Source organism: Macaca mulatta, chromosome 11, assembly GCF_049350105.2.
Source record: "Macaca mulatta isolate MMU2019108-1 chromosome 11, T2T-MMU8v2.0, whole genome shotgun sequence".
Classification (NCBI taxonomy): domain Eukaryota; kingdom Metazoa; phylum Chordata; class Mammalia; order Primates; family Cercopithecidae; genus Macaca; species Macaca mulatta.
Genome location: NC_133416.1, coordinates 140,130,197 through 140,147,491, shown reverse-complemented (window position 1 = coordinate 140,147,491; position 17,295 = coordinate 140,130,197). Strand labels below are relative to the sequence as shown.

Here is a 17,295-nt window from a genome sequence, read left to right as displayed (position 1 = left end):
ACACATTCGATGGGGAGCGACTTCTCATGGAAAGTCCTCGAGTGAGCGATGTTCACCGTGTATTTTTTTTTCTCTTAGGACAAACTAATTGTGAAAATACTCAAGGGAAGGTAGCTCTGCGTTTCTCACCCCGCTTTTCCTGCGTGTGCCCTTGGGCGTGATACCTCCCCGGTGCTCTGTGGCCGCCGGTGCCAGGGCCCCCTCTGGTTTGGCAGGGCCTGGCTGCCCTCGCTCTCCACGGTGAGTCTTCCGGTGTTTTCATGCACGGCTTGTGCTTCTGGATCTGAGACCTCTTGTGTTCACACGGACACTGCCTTCAGGCTTCCTTTCTTAAGATGATGCCTAAAAGAGGAAGTTGGGTTTTTTGTTTGTTTGTTTTTTGAGACAGAGTCTCACTCTGTCGCCCAGGCTGGAGTGCAGTGGCGTGACCTTGGCTCACTGCAAGCTCCGCCTTCCGGGTTCAAGCCATTCTCCTGCCTCATTCTCCCAAGTAGCTGGGACTACAGTGCCCGCCACCACACCGGGCTAATTTTTGTATTTTTATGGGGGTGGAGTTTCACCATTTTGGCCAGGCTGGTCTCGAACTCCTGACCTCAGGTGATCTGCCCACCTCAGCCTCCCAAAGTGCTAGGTTTAAAGGCGTGAACCACCACCCCCGACTGAAGTTGAAGTTTTAAATTGCCAGCTTTTTCTTTATTGTCGAGGTTTTTTTCTTATCTCCAAGGGACTCTCCCGGCACTTCTACCTCCCAGAGTTACTTCAGTGCGTAAAGTTTGAATTATTTTCTTCTTGTGGGCAGCAGTGGGAATGATGGAATATCCTCATGGAAAAGGCAGTGAAGTCGGGAGTATTGCTTAGAAAACAGGGTCCCCAGAGCATTATGCGGCGTGTTTGTCCCCACGCTGTGTGTCACAACAGGCTTGGGCACTTCACGACGTCACTGGTTGTTTTTGTGACGCTCCCAAAACAACGTTAACTTGGTTTTCATGTGTTTTTCCATGGTGTGTGTGAGATGGATGCTACGGGTCTTACGGACTCACACCCCTGTTCCCAACCTCTGCACTATGGATCAGGCAGTGATTTTGATAGGATGTGAAACGGACTCTCCTCAGGTGGGTCCAGCAGGGCCCTGCCCCCCAGAACGCAGTCCGTGCCGCACTGTGCTGTGCTAGGGAGTTTGCCCTCAGCTCTCCTTGGTGTAGGGTTCCCACAACGTAAGAGTTCTAGTTCCCTGAGGTCTTTAAAAACAAAAACAGAATGTTGTATGTGAAGATTCTCAGAGGGGAGGGGACCAGCAAATCTGAGAGAGAACCGTCCTGGAGCCTCCCTTCGAGGAGCCCTCTGACGTGAGGACTTGAGTGATGCTGTGGTGTGAGGCGTTCTCAGCTCACTGACTGGAAGGTCCAGGCAAATTTCATCATACAGTGATCTCAGGCTCTCACAGGATCCTGAGGGAAATGTGTTAGAGGGTCTGGAAAATTCAGTGCTTTTGAGTTACTCATTTTTATTAAAAATTTCCTCACAAAAGAGAGCACTCAAGTTGTGGCTGTTCTGGGGAAAGGGGTCACCTTGTCTGACAAAGTGTAACTTTAAAAAGCACGTTGATTTTTTTACAAATGTAAGTGTGCTTGGGAATTCCTTAAATTTTGTGCAATAAACTATTTTTTGGTAAAGATTTTCATATTCATTGGAAGCTTCATTTTAATATTTATATTTTGTTGTTTGGAGAGTAACTTTTTAATCTTATGTTATTACACACTCTGTTCAACACATGCTTTAAAAGAGAATTCTAGTGCCCTGCCGGTTTCAGGCAGGAGTGAAGCCAACTTCTGTGGCTTGTGACAACAGCAGACGCATGGCACCGCCTCCTCCGCGCTTGGCCCACACTTCGCCCGTTGCCATTTGCCAGGAATACAGGAGGGGGAGCGAGCTTCCCGGTGGACCAGGGGAAGGATGGTGGCCGCTCTGTGCGGCGCCTCCTCAGCTGGGCCTCATCATGCAGGTGCTGCCCTCTGCTGGGCCTCCGCGGTGACGGTGGGGTCATGACTCTCAGACCTCAGCAATGTGACTTCCCAGATTCTGTCTTTTCCATCCGTACTTTGATTTTGATCATTAAGAGTTAACCAGGTGTAGGCCGGGCGCGGTGGCTCAAGCCTGTAATCCCAGCACTTTGGGAGGCCGAGACGGGCGGATCACGAGGTCAGGAGATCGAGACCATCCTGGCTAACACGGTGAAACCCCGTCTCTACTAAAAAATACAAAAAACTAGCCGGGCGAGGTGGCGGGCACCTGTAGTCCCAGCTACTCGGGAGGCTGAGGCAGGAGAATGGTCTAAACCCGGGAGGCGGAGCTTGCAGTGAGCTGAGATCCGGCCACTGCACCCCAGCCTGGGCGACAGAGCAAGACTCTGTCTCAAAAAAAAAAAAAAAAAAAAAAAGTTAACCAGGTGTAAACTGGGTGTGGTTGCTCACGCCCGTAATGCCAGCACTTTGGGAGGCTGAGCGGGGGTGGGTCACCTAAGGTCAGTAGTTTAAGACCAGCCCTGCCAACATGGTGAAACCTCACCTCTACTAAACCCAAAAATTAGCCTGGCGTGGTGGTGTGCGCCTGTAATCCCCAGTACTCAGGAGGCTGAGGCAGAAGAATTGCTTGAACTCGGGGGGCGGAGGTTGCAGTGAGCCGAGATCGCGCCACTGCGCTCCAGCCTGGATGACAGAGTGCGACTCTAGCTCAAAAAAAAACAAAAAAACAAAAAAACAGTTAACCAGATACAGAGTTTTCAGTTAGACGTTAGTAGACACCACCATGGTTTAAAAAGTACAGAAAAGGGACAGGAAGTGGTAGTCGCCGGGCTTGGCCCTGTGGGATTAATGCACTTTTTCCTGTGACTGCTTTACCCGCTTCTGTACCCAGGGAATTACTACACAGATCGGAGTAAAAATTCCCTGACCACCTTCTGTGGCCTTAACTTTCTGAAATATTAAGGATATAACTTTTTTTTGTTTATAATAACCCTTAAGGGGACATGTTTATATCTGAACGTTTTCCTTTTCTCCATGGAGTTGCTACGTGTTTGCAGGCACTGCACTGACTGGCTGACAGGTGTATTTTCAGCTGTGTCTGTCTCAGCAGCTCGAAGCTCCACGCTGCATTCTGCTACAGAGCTCAGCAGTGGGTGTCAGGAGCGGTTTTGGCAGACACGGATGGGTCACTTCTTCCTGGCTTAGAGTGGCGTCAGGTATTGTCAGGAATTTGGGTTGTCGCTGATGGGAGGCTCAGGATTTAAAAATCACCAGATCACTTGGAAATGTGAGACCTCAGGTAGTATTAGGAAGCAGGCCGGGCGTGGTGGCTCATGCCTGTAATCCCAGCGCTTTGGGAGGCCGAGGCAGGTGGATCACTCAAGGTCAGGAGTTTGAAACCAGCCTGACCAACATGGCGAAACCCCATCTCTACTAAAAATACAAAAATTAGCCGGGTATGGTGGCGGGTTCCTGTAACCCCAGCTACTCAGGAGGCTGGGGCAGGAGCATCACTTGAACTTGGGAGGCGGAGGTTGCAGTGATTGAAGTTCGTGCCGCTGCCCTCCAGCCTGGGTGACACAGGGAGACTCCGTCTCAAAAAAAAAAAAAAGGGTACTTGGGCAGTGGCCTTTCTCCTGGACACAGGGCGAGATGTTAAACTGCTGCTGGGCCGCCTGTGCCAATGTTTGCAACGCCCTCTGCTCGCCTGTGTGTGGGGGCGTCCTACAGCCGTCCCCCTGGCTCCACCACTTGCTGCTGGCGACCTTCGCAGTGTCCACATTTCTAAGGTCTGGACTCCAGTTAAGGGCTGAAATGGTGGAGCTTCTGGGAGGCGTGAAGGCCAATCGGGGGCTCCCGAGGCAGCTGAGGGCTGGCGATGCCTCCGTTACTGATGAGGTGGGAACCTCTAGCCTCGAAGGCAGCGTGTCCTTGGCATTACCAGGATGCTCATCTCCGTAGCCCTCGGCTCAGGAATTTGTGTAGATTTTTGGGCTTTTCTACACATTGTCGGGGTTGGATTCCACCTTCACATGAAATACTTATATTTTTGAGACGGAGTTTCACTCTTGTTGCCCAGGCTGGAGTGCAGTGTCTCAATCTCAGCTCACTGTATCTTCTACCTCCTGGGTTCAAGCAACTCTCCTGCCTCAGACTCCCGGGTAGCTGGGATTACAGGCGCCCACCACCACACCCGGCTAATTTTTGTATTTTGGTAGAGATAGGGTTTCACTATTTTGGTCAGACTGGTCTCGAACCCCTGACCTCAGGTGATTCACCTGCCTCTGCCTCCCAAAGTGCTGGGATTACAGGCGTGAGCCACCGCGCCCGGCCCACGGTGAAATATTTTTGAGTGTCACATCTGAATGTCCTGAAACGCACAGGGCAGTCTTATCTCTGCTCACAGAGCCTCCCAACAGCACCTCAACTGTTGCAAGATTTCCTTCTGAGCGTTAAATGTGCATTTCTGGAGACTGGATGGACACGCCAGGTTTATCTTCCCAATGCTTTCAAAATGCCCCATCTTCACCCAGAAAACAGACGCCCCCCCCACACCACTGCCGCCGCCTGTCTGCATCAGGCAGTCCCTGTGGCTGGGCGTCTGATGGTCACGGTCGCAGCTCCCCTGCCACCCTCATTCCCCGGCATCAGCCCCGGTTCCACCAGGTTCTGGAGTCTGCATTTCCACTACGGGCCGTTATCTCCACCTGAAGGCCTCTGGCGTCCTGCAATTGCCGTCCCTGCCCCTGCATTTTCTCTGCTGAACCACCTGGCCTGGACTGTTTTCCTGACTAAACCCTACTGTATGTAACATATGGCTGGGTTTCCACAAGTGCTAAATAGCCATTGATAACAGACTTAATGGACATGGCTTTTAAGGAAATCCAATTAATATTGAAAAAGAAGGGGAAGAAAAAATTAGCTACTCCCTGCTCATCTAGGGCTTATCCCAGCCCGTTGGGAGTAAATCCTCGAGCTATGAGACTGCAGCTTCCACTGAGTCCCTGGGGCTCACACGGCCCCTGTGTCATCTGGGATCAGAAACGAAGTAGAAGTTAAACTACAACTAGGAATAAAATCAGAATGGCTCTCAGAAAAGGCCGTTGATTCTAGTAAGTTTCATTTTGTTAACTCACGAGAAATCCACTTCTACCTGCAGGAGTTTACATCTCAAATTTTTTCATTTCTACCTAAAGTTAAATAGTGGCTAATACAGGGTTGGCTTCAGAACAGTGGAGTCGTTCTCCATGTTCTCCTGTGATTATTCTGTTCTCATTTAACTGGGAGTGGATGCATTAGATGGGGGTGAGGGCATGGCCCTACCAGGACCCTAGCTGCTTACCTGGATTCCACAGAAGTCCTGGTGTCAAGGATGGTGGAGCTGCTGCACCACGGACACTCAAGCATGGAAACAGGACTGACCAGGACAGCTTCACGGTGCCCAGAACAAAAGTGCCTTCTGTCTCCGCTGATCACAGCGTCCACCAGCCTGAGAACAGCTCTCCCAGTCCCACCTTCCGTCCCCCTCTGAGGTGAGTAGGGAGAGAAAGGACAGGGATGTGCATTGTAGGCGCTCGCAGAAGGCCGGCTGCGTGGCCCCGTCCGTCACCATCCATTCACTCTCCGCTGCCTTTGCTTAGTCACATGGCCGCTGGATGTGTTTAGGAGACGGGAGCGTCTCCACTGCCCACTGGGAGCTTCTGTTGTTAAGGCTGGAGAGTGCGTGCTGGGTGGCAACAGTTGACTACAGCTGACCATTTAACAAATGAGCTCTCAGTTCTCCCAGAGCTGCCTGGGTTTATGATTCAGATGACAAGATCCCTGTGATGGGCGAGAACTCGGCCACCCCTATAAAGCATGCATATACGTCAAACTTAAATTTATAGTTTATAAAAGTGTATAACAACTCGTTATTAAAGTCCTTCGTGTATGGAGGCTCTGTAGCAAGGACTTATGTAATTACCTTTTTATGTATGTATGTATGTATGTGTTTGTTTGTTTATTTTTGAGACAGGGTCTCTCTCCCCCAGGCTGGAGTGCAATGGCGCAATCTTGGCTCACTGCAGCCTTGACCTCCCAGGCTCAAGTGATCCTCCCTCCTCAAGGCATGTGCCACCACATCCAGCTAATTTTAAAAAATTTTTAGTACAGTGTATCGCCATATTGCCCAGGCTGGTCTCCACCTCCTGGGCTCAAGCAATCCTCCTGCCTTGGCCTCCCAAGGTGCTGGGATGATAGGCGTGAGCCACTGTGCCCAGTCAGATAGATACTATGATTGTCCTCATTTTACCAATGAGAAACCTGAGGCACAGGGAAATGATTCACCCACAGTTACCCAGAGGCAGGCAGCAGACCGGACACCACCCAGGTGGCAGCCCAGAGCCTGTGCTCTTGTCACCACACGATGGCACACGTTCATAAAGGGTCAAAACTGGGAGGCGCTGAGCACAGAGATCTGTCCTCACAGTACCTAGAAATCAAAAACAACAATGGCAGGTTTCATTCTAACAAGGTACTCCTTATTCTTTTTTTTAAAACTTAGGCATATTTTAAGCATACAGTTTGATGAGTTTTCTTCCCATTTATGAACCTTGTAGCCAAAACTTTGATGAGTTTTCACAAATATGTGCCTTTATTGTCAACCCAGACGAGATACAGAGTATTTCCGTCACAGGAGAAAGCTCCTTGTGCCCCTTTCCCTTTAACCAGCCCAGTCAGTCAGCTGCTGTTCCGAGTTCTCTCACCACAAGCTTTGCTGTTAAGACACAAATCGCAGCTGGGCGGGGAGGCTCACGCCTGTAATCCCAGCACCTTGGGAGGCCGAGATGGGCAGATCACCCGCGGTCAGGAGTTCGAGACCAGCCTGGCCAACATGGCAAAACCCTGTCTCTACTAAAAATACAAAGATTAGCTGGGCGTGGTGGTGCGCACCTATAATCCCAGCTACTCAGGAGGCTGAGGCAGGAGAATCGCTTTTACTGGTGTAGGTGGCAGGGTGCGGGCAGGCGGTGAGGTTTGCAGTGAGCCGAGATCACACCACTGCACTCCAGCCTGGGACACAGAGTGAGACTCCATCTCAAAAAAAAAAAAAAAAAAAAAAAGACATAAATGGAATTATATAGTATGCACTCTTGAGTTTGGTTTCTTTTTCGTGGTGTACTTTTGAGACTCAGCCATGTCGTTCCTGAATAGTATATAACCATGTGATAATGATAGTATGTGCCTATGACAATTTCACAATCTATCTACCCACCTACTGACATACTTTTGGGGTGTTCCTAGTTTGAAGCACCATACTTTTTTTTTTTTTGAGACGAGTCTTGCTCTGTTGCCAGGCTGGAGTGCAGAGGTGCGATCTCGGCTTACTGCAACCTCTGCCTCCCTGGTTCAAGCGATTCTGCTGCCTCAGCCTCCTGAGTAGCTGGGGTTACAGGCGTGCGCCACTACACCCAGCAGTAAAGATGGAGTTTCACATGTTGGCCAGGATGGTCTCCATCTCTTGACCCTGTGATCCTCCTGCCTCGGCCTCCCAAAGTCAAGTGATTGGCCTCCCAAAGTGCTGGGATTACAGGCGTGAGTCACCGCGCCCGGCCCTCTTGAGCCTCTTCTAAGTAAAGTATATAAGGCTCTGCCCCCTGACCTATCACCTCCCACAGGCCCCACATCCTAATACCATTACCTTGAGGGTTACGGTTTCAACATACGAACACTGGGGAGAGACACTCAGAATACAGCAGAGGTATACGTTTAACTTTGTAAGAAACTGCCTCACTATTTTCCAAAGTGGTTAACTCAGTGTTCGCTCTTGCCAGCAAAATTTGATACTGCCAATTTTTAAATTTTAGCCATTCTGGTGGATTTAAAGCAGCATCTCATCGTGGTTTAAATTTCCATTTCACCCATCTTCAAATGTACTGACCCTTTATTCTGTAGTGCCCAACCAACCATTAGTACCATCCAATGATATTTTTTAAGAGATGGGGTCTTGCTATGTCGGTCAGGCTGGCATGCAGTGGCTATTCACAGGCGAGATCACGCTCACTGCAGCCTCGAACTCCCGAACTGAAACTACCCTCGCCCCTCACCCTCCAGAGTTGCTAGAACTACAGACCTGAGCCACCTCGCTCAGATCAATTATGTTTTTAACCAAGGATATCAATTGTATTTTTCAGGTCTTTCATTTTCATTTCGTAATATCTAAAGTAGGCTGGGTGCGGTGGCTCACGCCTGTAATCCCAGCACTTTGGGAGGCCAATCACTTGACGTCAGGAGTTCGAGACCAGCCTGGCCAACATGATGAAACCCCCGTCTCTACTAAACATGCAAAAATTAGCCGGGCGGGGTGGCGGGCGCCTGTAATCCCAGCTACTTGGGAGGAAAGGCAGGAGAATCGCTTGAGCACAGGAGACGGAGGCTGCAGTGAGCAGAGATCGTGCCATTACACTCTAGCCTGGGCGACAGAGCAAGACTCCGCATCAAAAAAAAAAAAAAAAAAAAAAATCTAAATTGTATACAGGAAAATCCTCCTCCCTTTTTCGGGACAGGGTCTCCCAATTAGGTTGGTGCAAAAGTAACTGAGGCTTTTACCATGACTTTCAAAATATTTGCCCAGGCTGGTCTCGAACTCCTGGGCCGAGGGGATCCTCCCGCCTCGCCTCCCAAGGCGCTGGGACTCCGGACGCAGCCGCCGCGCCCGGCAAAATCCAAGCTTTCGACTGCGCGTCAGGGTCGCTTGGTGAAGAAGCGGGAAGCTCCGGGGGCCTCCCCAGCGCCGGCCGCCCGTTCTGCGGGTTCGCAGGAAAGTGAGAAGCGCCTCCTCACTCCAGCTCCAGGACGGGGCGGCGGCCGCAAACGGTCCTGGGGTCCGGAGCTCACGAACCCGGCAGAGCCCGCTTAGTTCTCGAAGAGGCGCAGCGCCCCGCGGAGGCCCGGGCCCGGGAGGCAGTAAACAAGCCCCGCCCCGGCCCCCGCCCACACATTACCCTCTCCGCGCCGCGCAGTTCCCAGGACCCCGCGCCGGGCTGCCCGCGCCCCGCCTGCCGCGCCCGCCCGTCCGCTCGCCCGTCCCCGCCCGCTTGGGGTGCAGGGCCGGGGCCACCGCGGCGCCCTCGCCGGACCTTCGTGAGCGGGGCCGCCGCCCGTGTCCCCCGCGCCACCCCGGCCGCCTCTAGCGTGGCGCCGTCAGGCAGGGCGCGGGCAGCCCGGCGCGGGGTCCTGGAGCGGGCGCGGCGCAGGGTGCGGGCTCCTAGGCGGCTGCGGCCCGGGCTGCGGCGATGCTGTGGCCGCGGCTGGCGGCGGCCGAGTGGGCGGCGCTGGCTTGGGAGCTGCTGGGCGCGTCGGTGCTGCTGATCGCTGTGCGGTGGCTGGTGCGGCGGCTGGGCCCGCGGCCTGGGGGTCTGGGCCGCAGTGGGACCCCAGGCCCTCCGCCGCCCGCGGCCGCCGCCCCCGCCCCAGGTAAGGCCCAGGCGGTCGCTGGGCCCCTGCATCCCGGTCCCTTCCCCGCCCCGACGCCCTCCCCGGGACCCCGTCCCGGGCCGCGCCCCTCGAGCTCCCGGTGCCGGCAGCAGTTGGGCGAGGCCGCCGGGAGAAGGCCATTCTTTTCTCCCAGGGCCGCTCGAGAAAGGCCATTCCGGCCGCGGAAAGGGCAGTTGCGGGGAACGCGGCTTCCCGGGGCGGGGGCGGCAGGGGCCACGCCGGGTTCGGGGATGAGAGCTTTCTGGGCTCGGGAGCGGCCTCCGGGGAAGGCGGCGGGAGCCCGGCGAGGCGTTAGCGGAGAACCTTGCTGCGGTCGATGGAGACCTGGGGAGGGATGGCCCAAGGGGGGGCGGCGCGGGTAGGAAGCCCTGGGTCCCGGATGTGTTTGGAATGTGAAACCCCTGCGGTTACTGGTCATTGAACAGGAGGCAGAGACGGAAAAGGCCTATGTGACTTAGGGGTTTGGGGCGGGAGGAAACGGGAGAAGGTGTCCATTTATTGCTTTGGGGTAGACTGTCGGGTCTGGGTGATGTGGAGAGCGGAGGTGGGTTTTGGTCATTTTAAGTTTGAGGTAACTGATACTGTGAACTGTGTGTTTCACCTCCATCCGCTTTTCATGGCATACAACTCCTGAAATCCCGGGGACCTCCAATGTGAAGTCTTTTGTAGGCTGAGTGGACTGGTGGCCGGCAGCCCTTAGGGAGCTTCTGGATGGGACTGGTCGCAGGAAAGACCAAGGCTGAGTTAGAGGTTCTGGGGACTTTCAGCCCCACCCGCAACCTCCGGGGAGGGGAGAGGGCTGAAGGTTGAGCTGATCACCAATGCCTGTGAAATGAAGTTTCTGTAAAAACCCAAAAGGGCTGGGTTGAGGGAGCTTCCGGATAGTACGTGGGGATTCCTGGAGGCGGTGCCCAGAGAGGCCTTGAATTTCCAAGCCTTCCCCCCCGGTTTTACCTCACGCATCTCTTCACCTGTATTCTTTGTAATCTTTATCCTATGCTGGTAAATGTAAGTAAAACATGGCTCTGAGTTCGGGAGCCGCTCTAGCAAATTAACACAACCTGAGGAGGTTACCCGGTTACACCCAGTCGGTCCGAAGCGCAGGTCAAACAACCTGGGCACTGGAAGTGGGGGACAGTCTTGTGGGGCTGAGCCCTTAACCTGTGGGGTCTGCTGGTATGTCCAGGAAGATGCTGTCAGAATAGATGACTGAGTTAGGATGGAACTGCACAGACGACACCCAGCCTGTGTCCACTGCAGAACTGATGACCTGCGTGATTCGTGGCGAGAAAACCCCCACATATCTGGCGTCTGAAGCATGTTGCGAGAGTCTAGTGGGAGAAACTGAGTTTGTTTTTACTCTAGATTGTCAGACTGTTAGTCACTGAGAAGCGGTGCTTTCTAATGATTGAGTGGGGATTCCTGTCGGATTGTGTGAGTTTGTGTCCTGGCCCTACCCACTTTCTTTTTTTTTTTTTTTGAAATGAAGTCTTGCTCTGTCGCCCAGGCTGGAGTGCAGTGGCAGGATCTCGGCTCACTGGAAGCTCCGCCTCCCTGGTTCAAGCGATTTTCCTGCCTCAGCCTCCCGAGTAGCTGGGATTAAACGTGAATACCAACAAGCCCGGCTAATTTTTCTATTTTTGTTGCTGTTGTTGTTTGTTTTTTGAGACGGAGTCTCGCTCTGTCGCCCAGGCTGGAGTACAGTGGCGTGATCTGGGCTCACTGCAACCTCCGTCTCCCGGGTTCACACCATTCTCCTTCCTCAGCCTCCCGAGTAGCTGGGATTACAGGTGTGAGCCATCGCGCCCGGCCCTACCACTTATTGCTGTGGGCTTAACCTGTCTTCAGCCTGCTCATTTAGGAATAGGGATTATAGTAGTACCTAGTTAAGATTTTTTGGGAGTTGGGTAAGTGCAGCACTTGGTATGTGTTAAGCACCTCTGAGTGCTCTGTTACCGTCACCACCAGCATCATCCAAGCAGAGCTGTGGACAAGGTGGCTGGGGGTGGTGTTTTGAGAGGGGCTGAAATAAAAAAATACTGATATTACCACAAGTCAACAGAGATTTAGAGAAACTGGGTCTCGTGCATTGCGAGTGGGGATGGTAAGTGGTGCAGCTACTCTGGGAATCAGCCTGGAAGGTTTTTAGGAAGTTAAATCTGCTCTGCATTCCTGAGCTTTTATTAGAGAAATGAAAACGATTTTCACACAAAAACCCGTATTTGATGTTCATAGCAACTTTATTTGTAATTGCCAGAAACTGAAATAACTCAAATGTCCCTCTAGAGGTGGATGGTTAAACTTAAACATTGATACCCCAGGGTGCCACTCCGCAGCAGTCCACTCTGCCACGTAGGTGGATCTCAAGGGCATTATGCTGACTAGGAAAAGCCAATCTCAAAAGTTGCATACTCGGCTGGGTGCCATGTCTCACGCCTGTAATCCCAGCACTTTGGGAGGCCGAGGCAGGTGGAACACGAGGTCAGGAGTTCAAGATCAGCCTGGCCAATGTGGTGAGGCAGTCTCTACTAAAAATACAAAAAATTAGCTGGGCGGTGGCAGGTGCCTGTAGTCGCAGCTACTCGGAAGGCTGAGGCAGGAGAATTGCTTGAACCCGGGAGGTGGAGGTTGCAGTGAGCAGAGATCGTGCCATTGCACTCCAGCCTGGGTGACAGAGCAAGACTCTATCTCAAAAAAAAAAAAAAAATTGTTAATGTAACATTACCCAGTCTTCAGACCTAGCTGTTTCTCACATCTTTACCCATCGATATGTCAAAGACCATGTGATCATACTGATACTTCCAATTTCAATGCAACGTCTGTGGGTTTATTCTTTTTTTTTTTTTTTTTTTTTTTTTTGAGACGGAGTCTCGCTCTGTCTCCCAGGCTGGAGTGCAGTGGCCGGATCTCAGCTCACTGCAAGCTCCGCCTCCCGGGTTCCCACCATTCTCCTGCCTCAGCCTCCCGAGTAGCTGGGACTACAGGCGCCCGCCACCTCGCCCGGCTAGTTTTTTGTATTTTTTTAGTAGAGACGGGGTTTCACCGTGTTCGCCAGGATGGTCTCGATCTCCCGACCTCGTGATCCGCCCATCTCGGCCTCCCAAAGTGCTGGGATTACAGGCTTGAGCCACCGCGCCCGGCCTCTTTTTTTTTTTTTTTTTTTTTTTTTTTTTTAAGATGGATTCTCACTTTGTTGTCCAGGCCAAGGCTCACTACAACCTCTGCCTGCCCAGTTCAAGCGATTCTCCTGCTTGGCCTTCTGAGTAGCTGGGATGACAGGTGCACGCCACCACGCCTGGCTAATTTTTGTATTTTTAGTAGAGACGGGGTTTCACCATGTTGGCCAGGCTGGTCTCAAACTCCTCACCTCAAATGATCTACCCACCTTGGCCTCCCAAAGTGCTGGGATTACCGGCATGAGCCACCATGCCCGGGCCCCTGGGTTTATTCTAATACAAGAGTCAGCAAACTGATCCAAACTGGCCCCCATCTATTTTTCTAAGTATAGTAAAGTTTTATTGGAATACAACCATACCCTTTTGTTTGTGTATATCTGTGGCTGTTCTTTTTTTTTTTTTTTTTTTGGAGACAGGGTCTTGCTCTGTTGCCCAGGTTGGAGTGCAGTGGCACAAACAGGGCTCACTGCATCCTCAAACTCTTGGGCTTAATTTATCCTCCTGCCTCAGCTCCCCAAGTAGTTGGAAGCACAGGTGTACATCACCACACTCAGCTAATTTTTAAAGTTTTTGTAGAGAGGGTCTCGCCACATTGCCCAGGCTGGTCTTGAACTCCTGGACTCAAGTGATCTTCTCGCCTCGGCCTCCCCAAGCACTGGGATGACAGGTGTGAGCTGTCACACCCTGCCTGTGGCTGTTCTTGAGCACTTACACGGCCTTTGGCTCATAGAGTCTGAGATGCTTACTCTCTTGCCCTTTACAGGAATCATTTGATGAAACCCTGTTCTCACTCCCACTTTCCTTTCTGTCATGGAGAGTCCTGGCTCTCATCAGCCACCATGTATTCAAATGATTTGCTTTGCCCTAGAGTCCACAGAAAATAGCTGTAAGTGTGCTAACTTACAGCATTGTGAAAAGACCTACTGCTTAGAGGCTGTTCACACTGTAATGGCCACACTTCTTTTTGTCTTTCTCCTTAGAGCACTTTAGTCACTCAGTTTTCCAAAGTTATGTGGGTTAGCTTCCGGTGTGTTACTCACTTGTAAGCCAGTTAGGTTCGTTTCTTCTGGCTGGTATTCCATTTGGGTGTCCCCTATCTTTTTGTTTATTTACTTATTTGTTTCTTTTTTTTTTTTTTGAAATGGAGTATCGCTCTGTCGCCCAGACTGGGGTGCAGTGGGGCGATCTCCGCTCACTGCAACCTCTGCCTCCTGGGTTCCAGTGATTCTTCTGCCTCAGGCTCCCAAGTAGCTGGGATTACAGGCGCCTGCCACCGCGCCTGGCTAATTTTTGTATTGTTTTTAGTAGAGACAGGGTTTCACCATCTTGGCCGGGCTGGTCTCGAACTGCTGACCTCGTGATCCACCCACCTTGGTCTCCCAAAGTGCTGCGATTAGAGGTGTGAGCCACCTTGCCCGGCTTTACTTATTTCTTGAGTATGTCAATCACGAACATGTTTTTAAAAGTCAGAACCCTATGGAAACTTAAATTCAGAAATATTACTCCCCCCCATCCTTTTATTTGTTGAGACAGGGTCTGATTCTGTCGCCCAGGCTGGAGTGCAGGGGTGCCATCTTGGCTCACGGTGGCCTCCACCTCCCAGGCTCAAGTGATCCTCCTGCCTCAGCCCCCTGAGTAGCTGGGTCCGTAGGCGTGCACCACTATGCTTGGGTAATTTTTTTTGAGATGAGGTCTCGCTCTTGTCCCCTATGGTGGAGTACAGTGGTGCGATCTTGGCTCACTGCAACCTCCACCTCCCAAGTTCAGGCAACTCTCTTACCTCAGCCTCCCGAGTAGCTGGGATTACAGGCATGTGCCACAATGCCCGGCTAATTTTAATTGTTTTTAGTAGAGACGGGATTTCACTGTGTTGGCCAGGCTGGTCTCGAATTCCTGAGGTGATCGGCCCGCCTTGGCCTCCGAAAATGCTGGGATTACAGGCATGAGCCACCGTGCCTGGACTTTTTTTTTTTTTTTAAAGAATATAATGGGCTGGGCATGGTGGCTCATGCCTGTAATCCCAGCACTTTGGGAGGCCAAAGCAGGCGGATCACCTGAGGTCGGGAGTTCGAGACCAGCCTGACCAACATGGAGAAACCCTGTCTCTGCTAAAAATACAAAATTGACTGGGCATGGTGGCACATGCCTGTAATCCCAGCTACTCAGGAGGCTGAGGCAGGAGAATCACTTGAACCCGGGCGGTGGAGGTTGCAGTGAGCCGAGATTGCGCCATTGCACTCTAGCCTGCCTGGAGACATAGTAAGACTCCGTCTCAAAAAAAAAAAAAAAAAAAAAAAAGGCTCACGCCTGTAGTCCCAACACTTTGGGAGGCCAAGGCAGGCAGATCGCCTAAGGTCAGGAGTGCAAGACCGACCTGGCCAACATGGTGAAACCCCATCTCTACTAAAAATACAAAAATTAGCTCGGCGTGATGCCAGGTGCCTGTAATCCCAGCTATTTGGGAGGCTGGGGCAGGAGAATCACTTGAACCCAAGAGGCGGAGGTTGCAGTGAGCTGAGATGGTGCCACTGCACTGCAGGCTGGGTGACAGAGCAAGACTCTGCCTCAAAAAAAAAAAAAAAAAATTTGGTGGCATTATAGTAAGGAGAGAGTTTGTATGAAAAGTGGAATCCTGCCTGGGAAAAAAGAAAGAAATTTTTTTTTTTTTTTTTTGATCTGGAGTCTTGTTCTTGTTGTCTAAGCTGGAGCACAATCTTGGCTCACTGCAGCCTCCGCCTCCTGAGTTCATGCCATTCTCCTGCCTCAACCTCCCAAGTAGCTGGGATTACAGGTGTCTGCCACTGCACCCGGCTAATTTTTTGTATTTTTGGTAGAAATGGGGTTTCGCCATGTTGGCCAGGCTGGTTTCGAACTCCTGACCTCAGGTGATCCGCCCACCTCGGCCTCCCAAAGTGCTGGGATTATAGGCATGAGCCACTGCGCCCAGCCAAGAAAAAAGTTTTTAATGAAATAAACTGATGCCATTAAATAACGAACCCTGGTACCTGCCACCCAGCTTCAGCAGGTGTTAGTATTTTGTGACTCTATTTGATTTTTTTGTCTTGGGCCTAGGTGAAATGACAATGGATGCTGTGTTGGCTCGATTGAAACTTCTGAATCCAGATGACCTTAGAGAAGAAATCGTCAAAGCTGGATTGAAATGTGGACCCATTACGTCAACTACAAGGTTCATTTTTGAGAAAAAATTGGCTCAGGCTTTACTGGAGCAAGGAGGAAGGCTGCCTTCTTTCGACCACCATGAGGCAGGTGCCACAGCTCCCAGCCAAGACACACAAAGGATTTTGAAGTCAGCTGAAGGGAACCTAACTGATGAGGCTGGTTTTTCTGAAGACAGAGATTTTGGTTACAATGTGGGCCTGAATCCTCCAGAAGAGGAAGCTGTGACATCTCAGACCTGCTCGGTGCCCCCCAGTGCTGTTGACACCTACGGAACTGGAGTGACTGCGTCTAAGGAACCGCCCTTGTACTACGGGGTGTGTCCAGTATATGAGGACATCCCAGCGAGAAATGGTAATGGGGACGTCTGTAGGATTTCCTCACACAGAGCATATATGCAGAGGGCGGGATGACATGTGAAAATGGAAAAGTACAGATAAAAAAAGAAAAAATCCGATCACCACCATCTCATCACCCCAGTTAACCGTTGTTAATATTTTTATGTGGAAGAGTCTACGTGAGAACTGTTAGAATTGGTCAGGTAGATTGGTTCTGTGAGATATGCTGGACTGAGATGAATTGGTCAGGTAGATTGGTTCTGTGAGATACGCTGGACTGAGAACCGTTGTTAATATTTTTATGTGGAAGAGTCTACGTGAGGACTGTTAGAATTGGTCAGGTAAATGGATTCTGTGAGATATGCTGGACTGAGATATTGACATTAGAATTGGTCAGGTAGATTGGTTCTGTGAGATATGCTGGACTGAGATATTGACATTAGAATTGGTCAGGTAGATTGGTTCTGTGAGATATGCTGGACTGAGATATTGACATTAGAATTGGTCAGGTAGACTGATTCTGTGAGATATGCTGGACTGAGATATTGACATTAGAATTGGTCAGGTAGATTGGTTCTGTGAGATATGCTGGACTGAGATATTGACATTAGAATTGGTCAGGTAGATTGATTCTGTGAGATATGCTGGACTGAGATATTGACATTAGAATTGGTCAGGTAGATTGATTCTGTGAGATATGCTGGACTGAGATATTAACATTAGAATTGGTCAGGTAGATTGATTCTGTGAGATATGCTGGACTGAGATATTGACATTAGAATTGGTCAGGTAGATTGGTTCTGTGAGATATGCTGGACTGAGATATTGACATTAGAATTGGTCAGGTAGATTGGTTCTGTGAGATACGCTGGACTGAGATATTGACATTAGAATTGGTCAGGTAGATTGGTTCTGTGAGATACGCTGGACTGAGATGAATTGGTCAGGTAGATTGGTTCTGTGAGATACGCTGGACTGAGATATTGACATTAGAATTGGTCAGGTAGATTGATTCTGTGAGATATGCTGGACTGAGATATTGACATTAGAATTGGTCAGGTAGATTGGTTCTGTGAGATACGCTGGACTGAGATATTGACATTAGAA

The 17,295-nt window shown here is 51.0% G+C and overlaps 1 protein-coding gene and 1 long non-coding RNA gene across 2 annotated transcripts in view; one reads left to right on the top strand and one right to left on the bottom strand.

Annotated features, from left to right (window-relative positions):
* Window positions 1-44: 44 nt before the first annotated feature.
* On the bottom strand, window positions 45-6,168 carry LOC114671014 (uncharacterized). Its single transcript, XR_003720921.2, has 2 exons — window positions 5,365-6,168; window positions 45-342 (listed from the first exon to the last, which is right to left on the bottom strand). It is a non-coding gene; the product is annotated as an uncharacterized LOC114671014 (long non-coding RNA).
* Window positions 6,169-9,261: 3,093 nt separating this feature from the next.
* The window catches only part of ANKLE2 (ankyrin repeat and LEM domain containing 2), a 40,544-nt gene continuing 32,510 nt past the window's right edge, over window positions 9,262-17,295 (top strand). Inside the window, exons 1-2 of the mRNA XM_028830239.2 lie at window positions 9,262-9,476; window positions 15,746-16,204. Coding sequence (XP_028686072.2) covers window positions 9,296-9,476; window positions 15,746-16,204 — 640 coding nt within the window. The 5' untranslated portion in view covers window positions 9,262-9,295. The remainder of the gene's footprint in view (window positions 9,477-15,745; window positions 16,205-17,295) is intronic.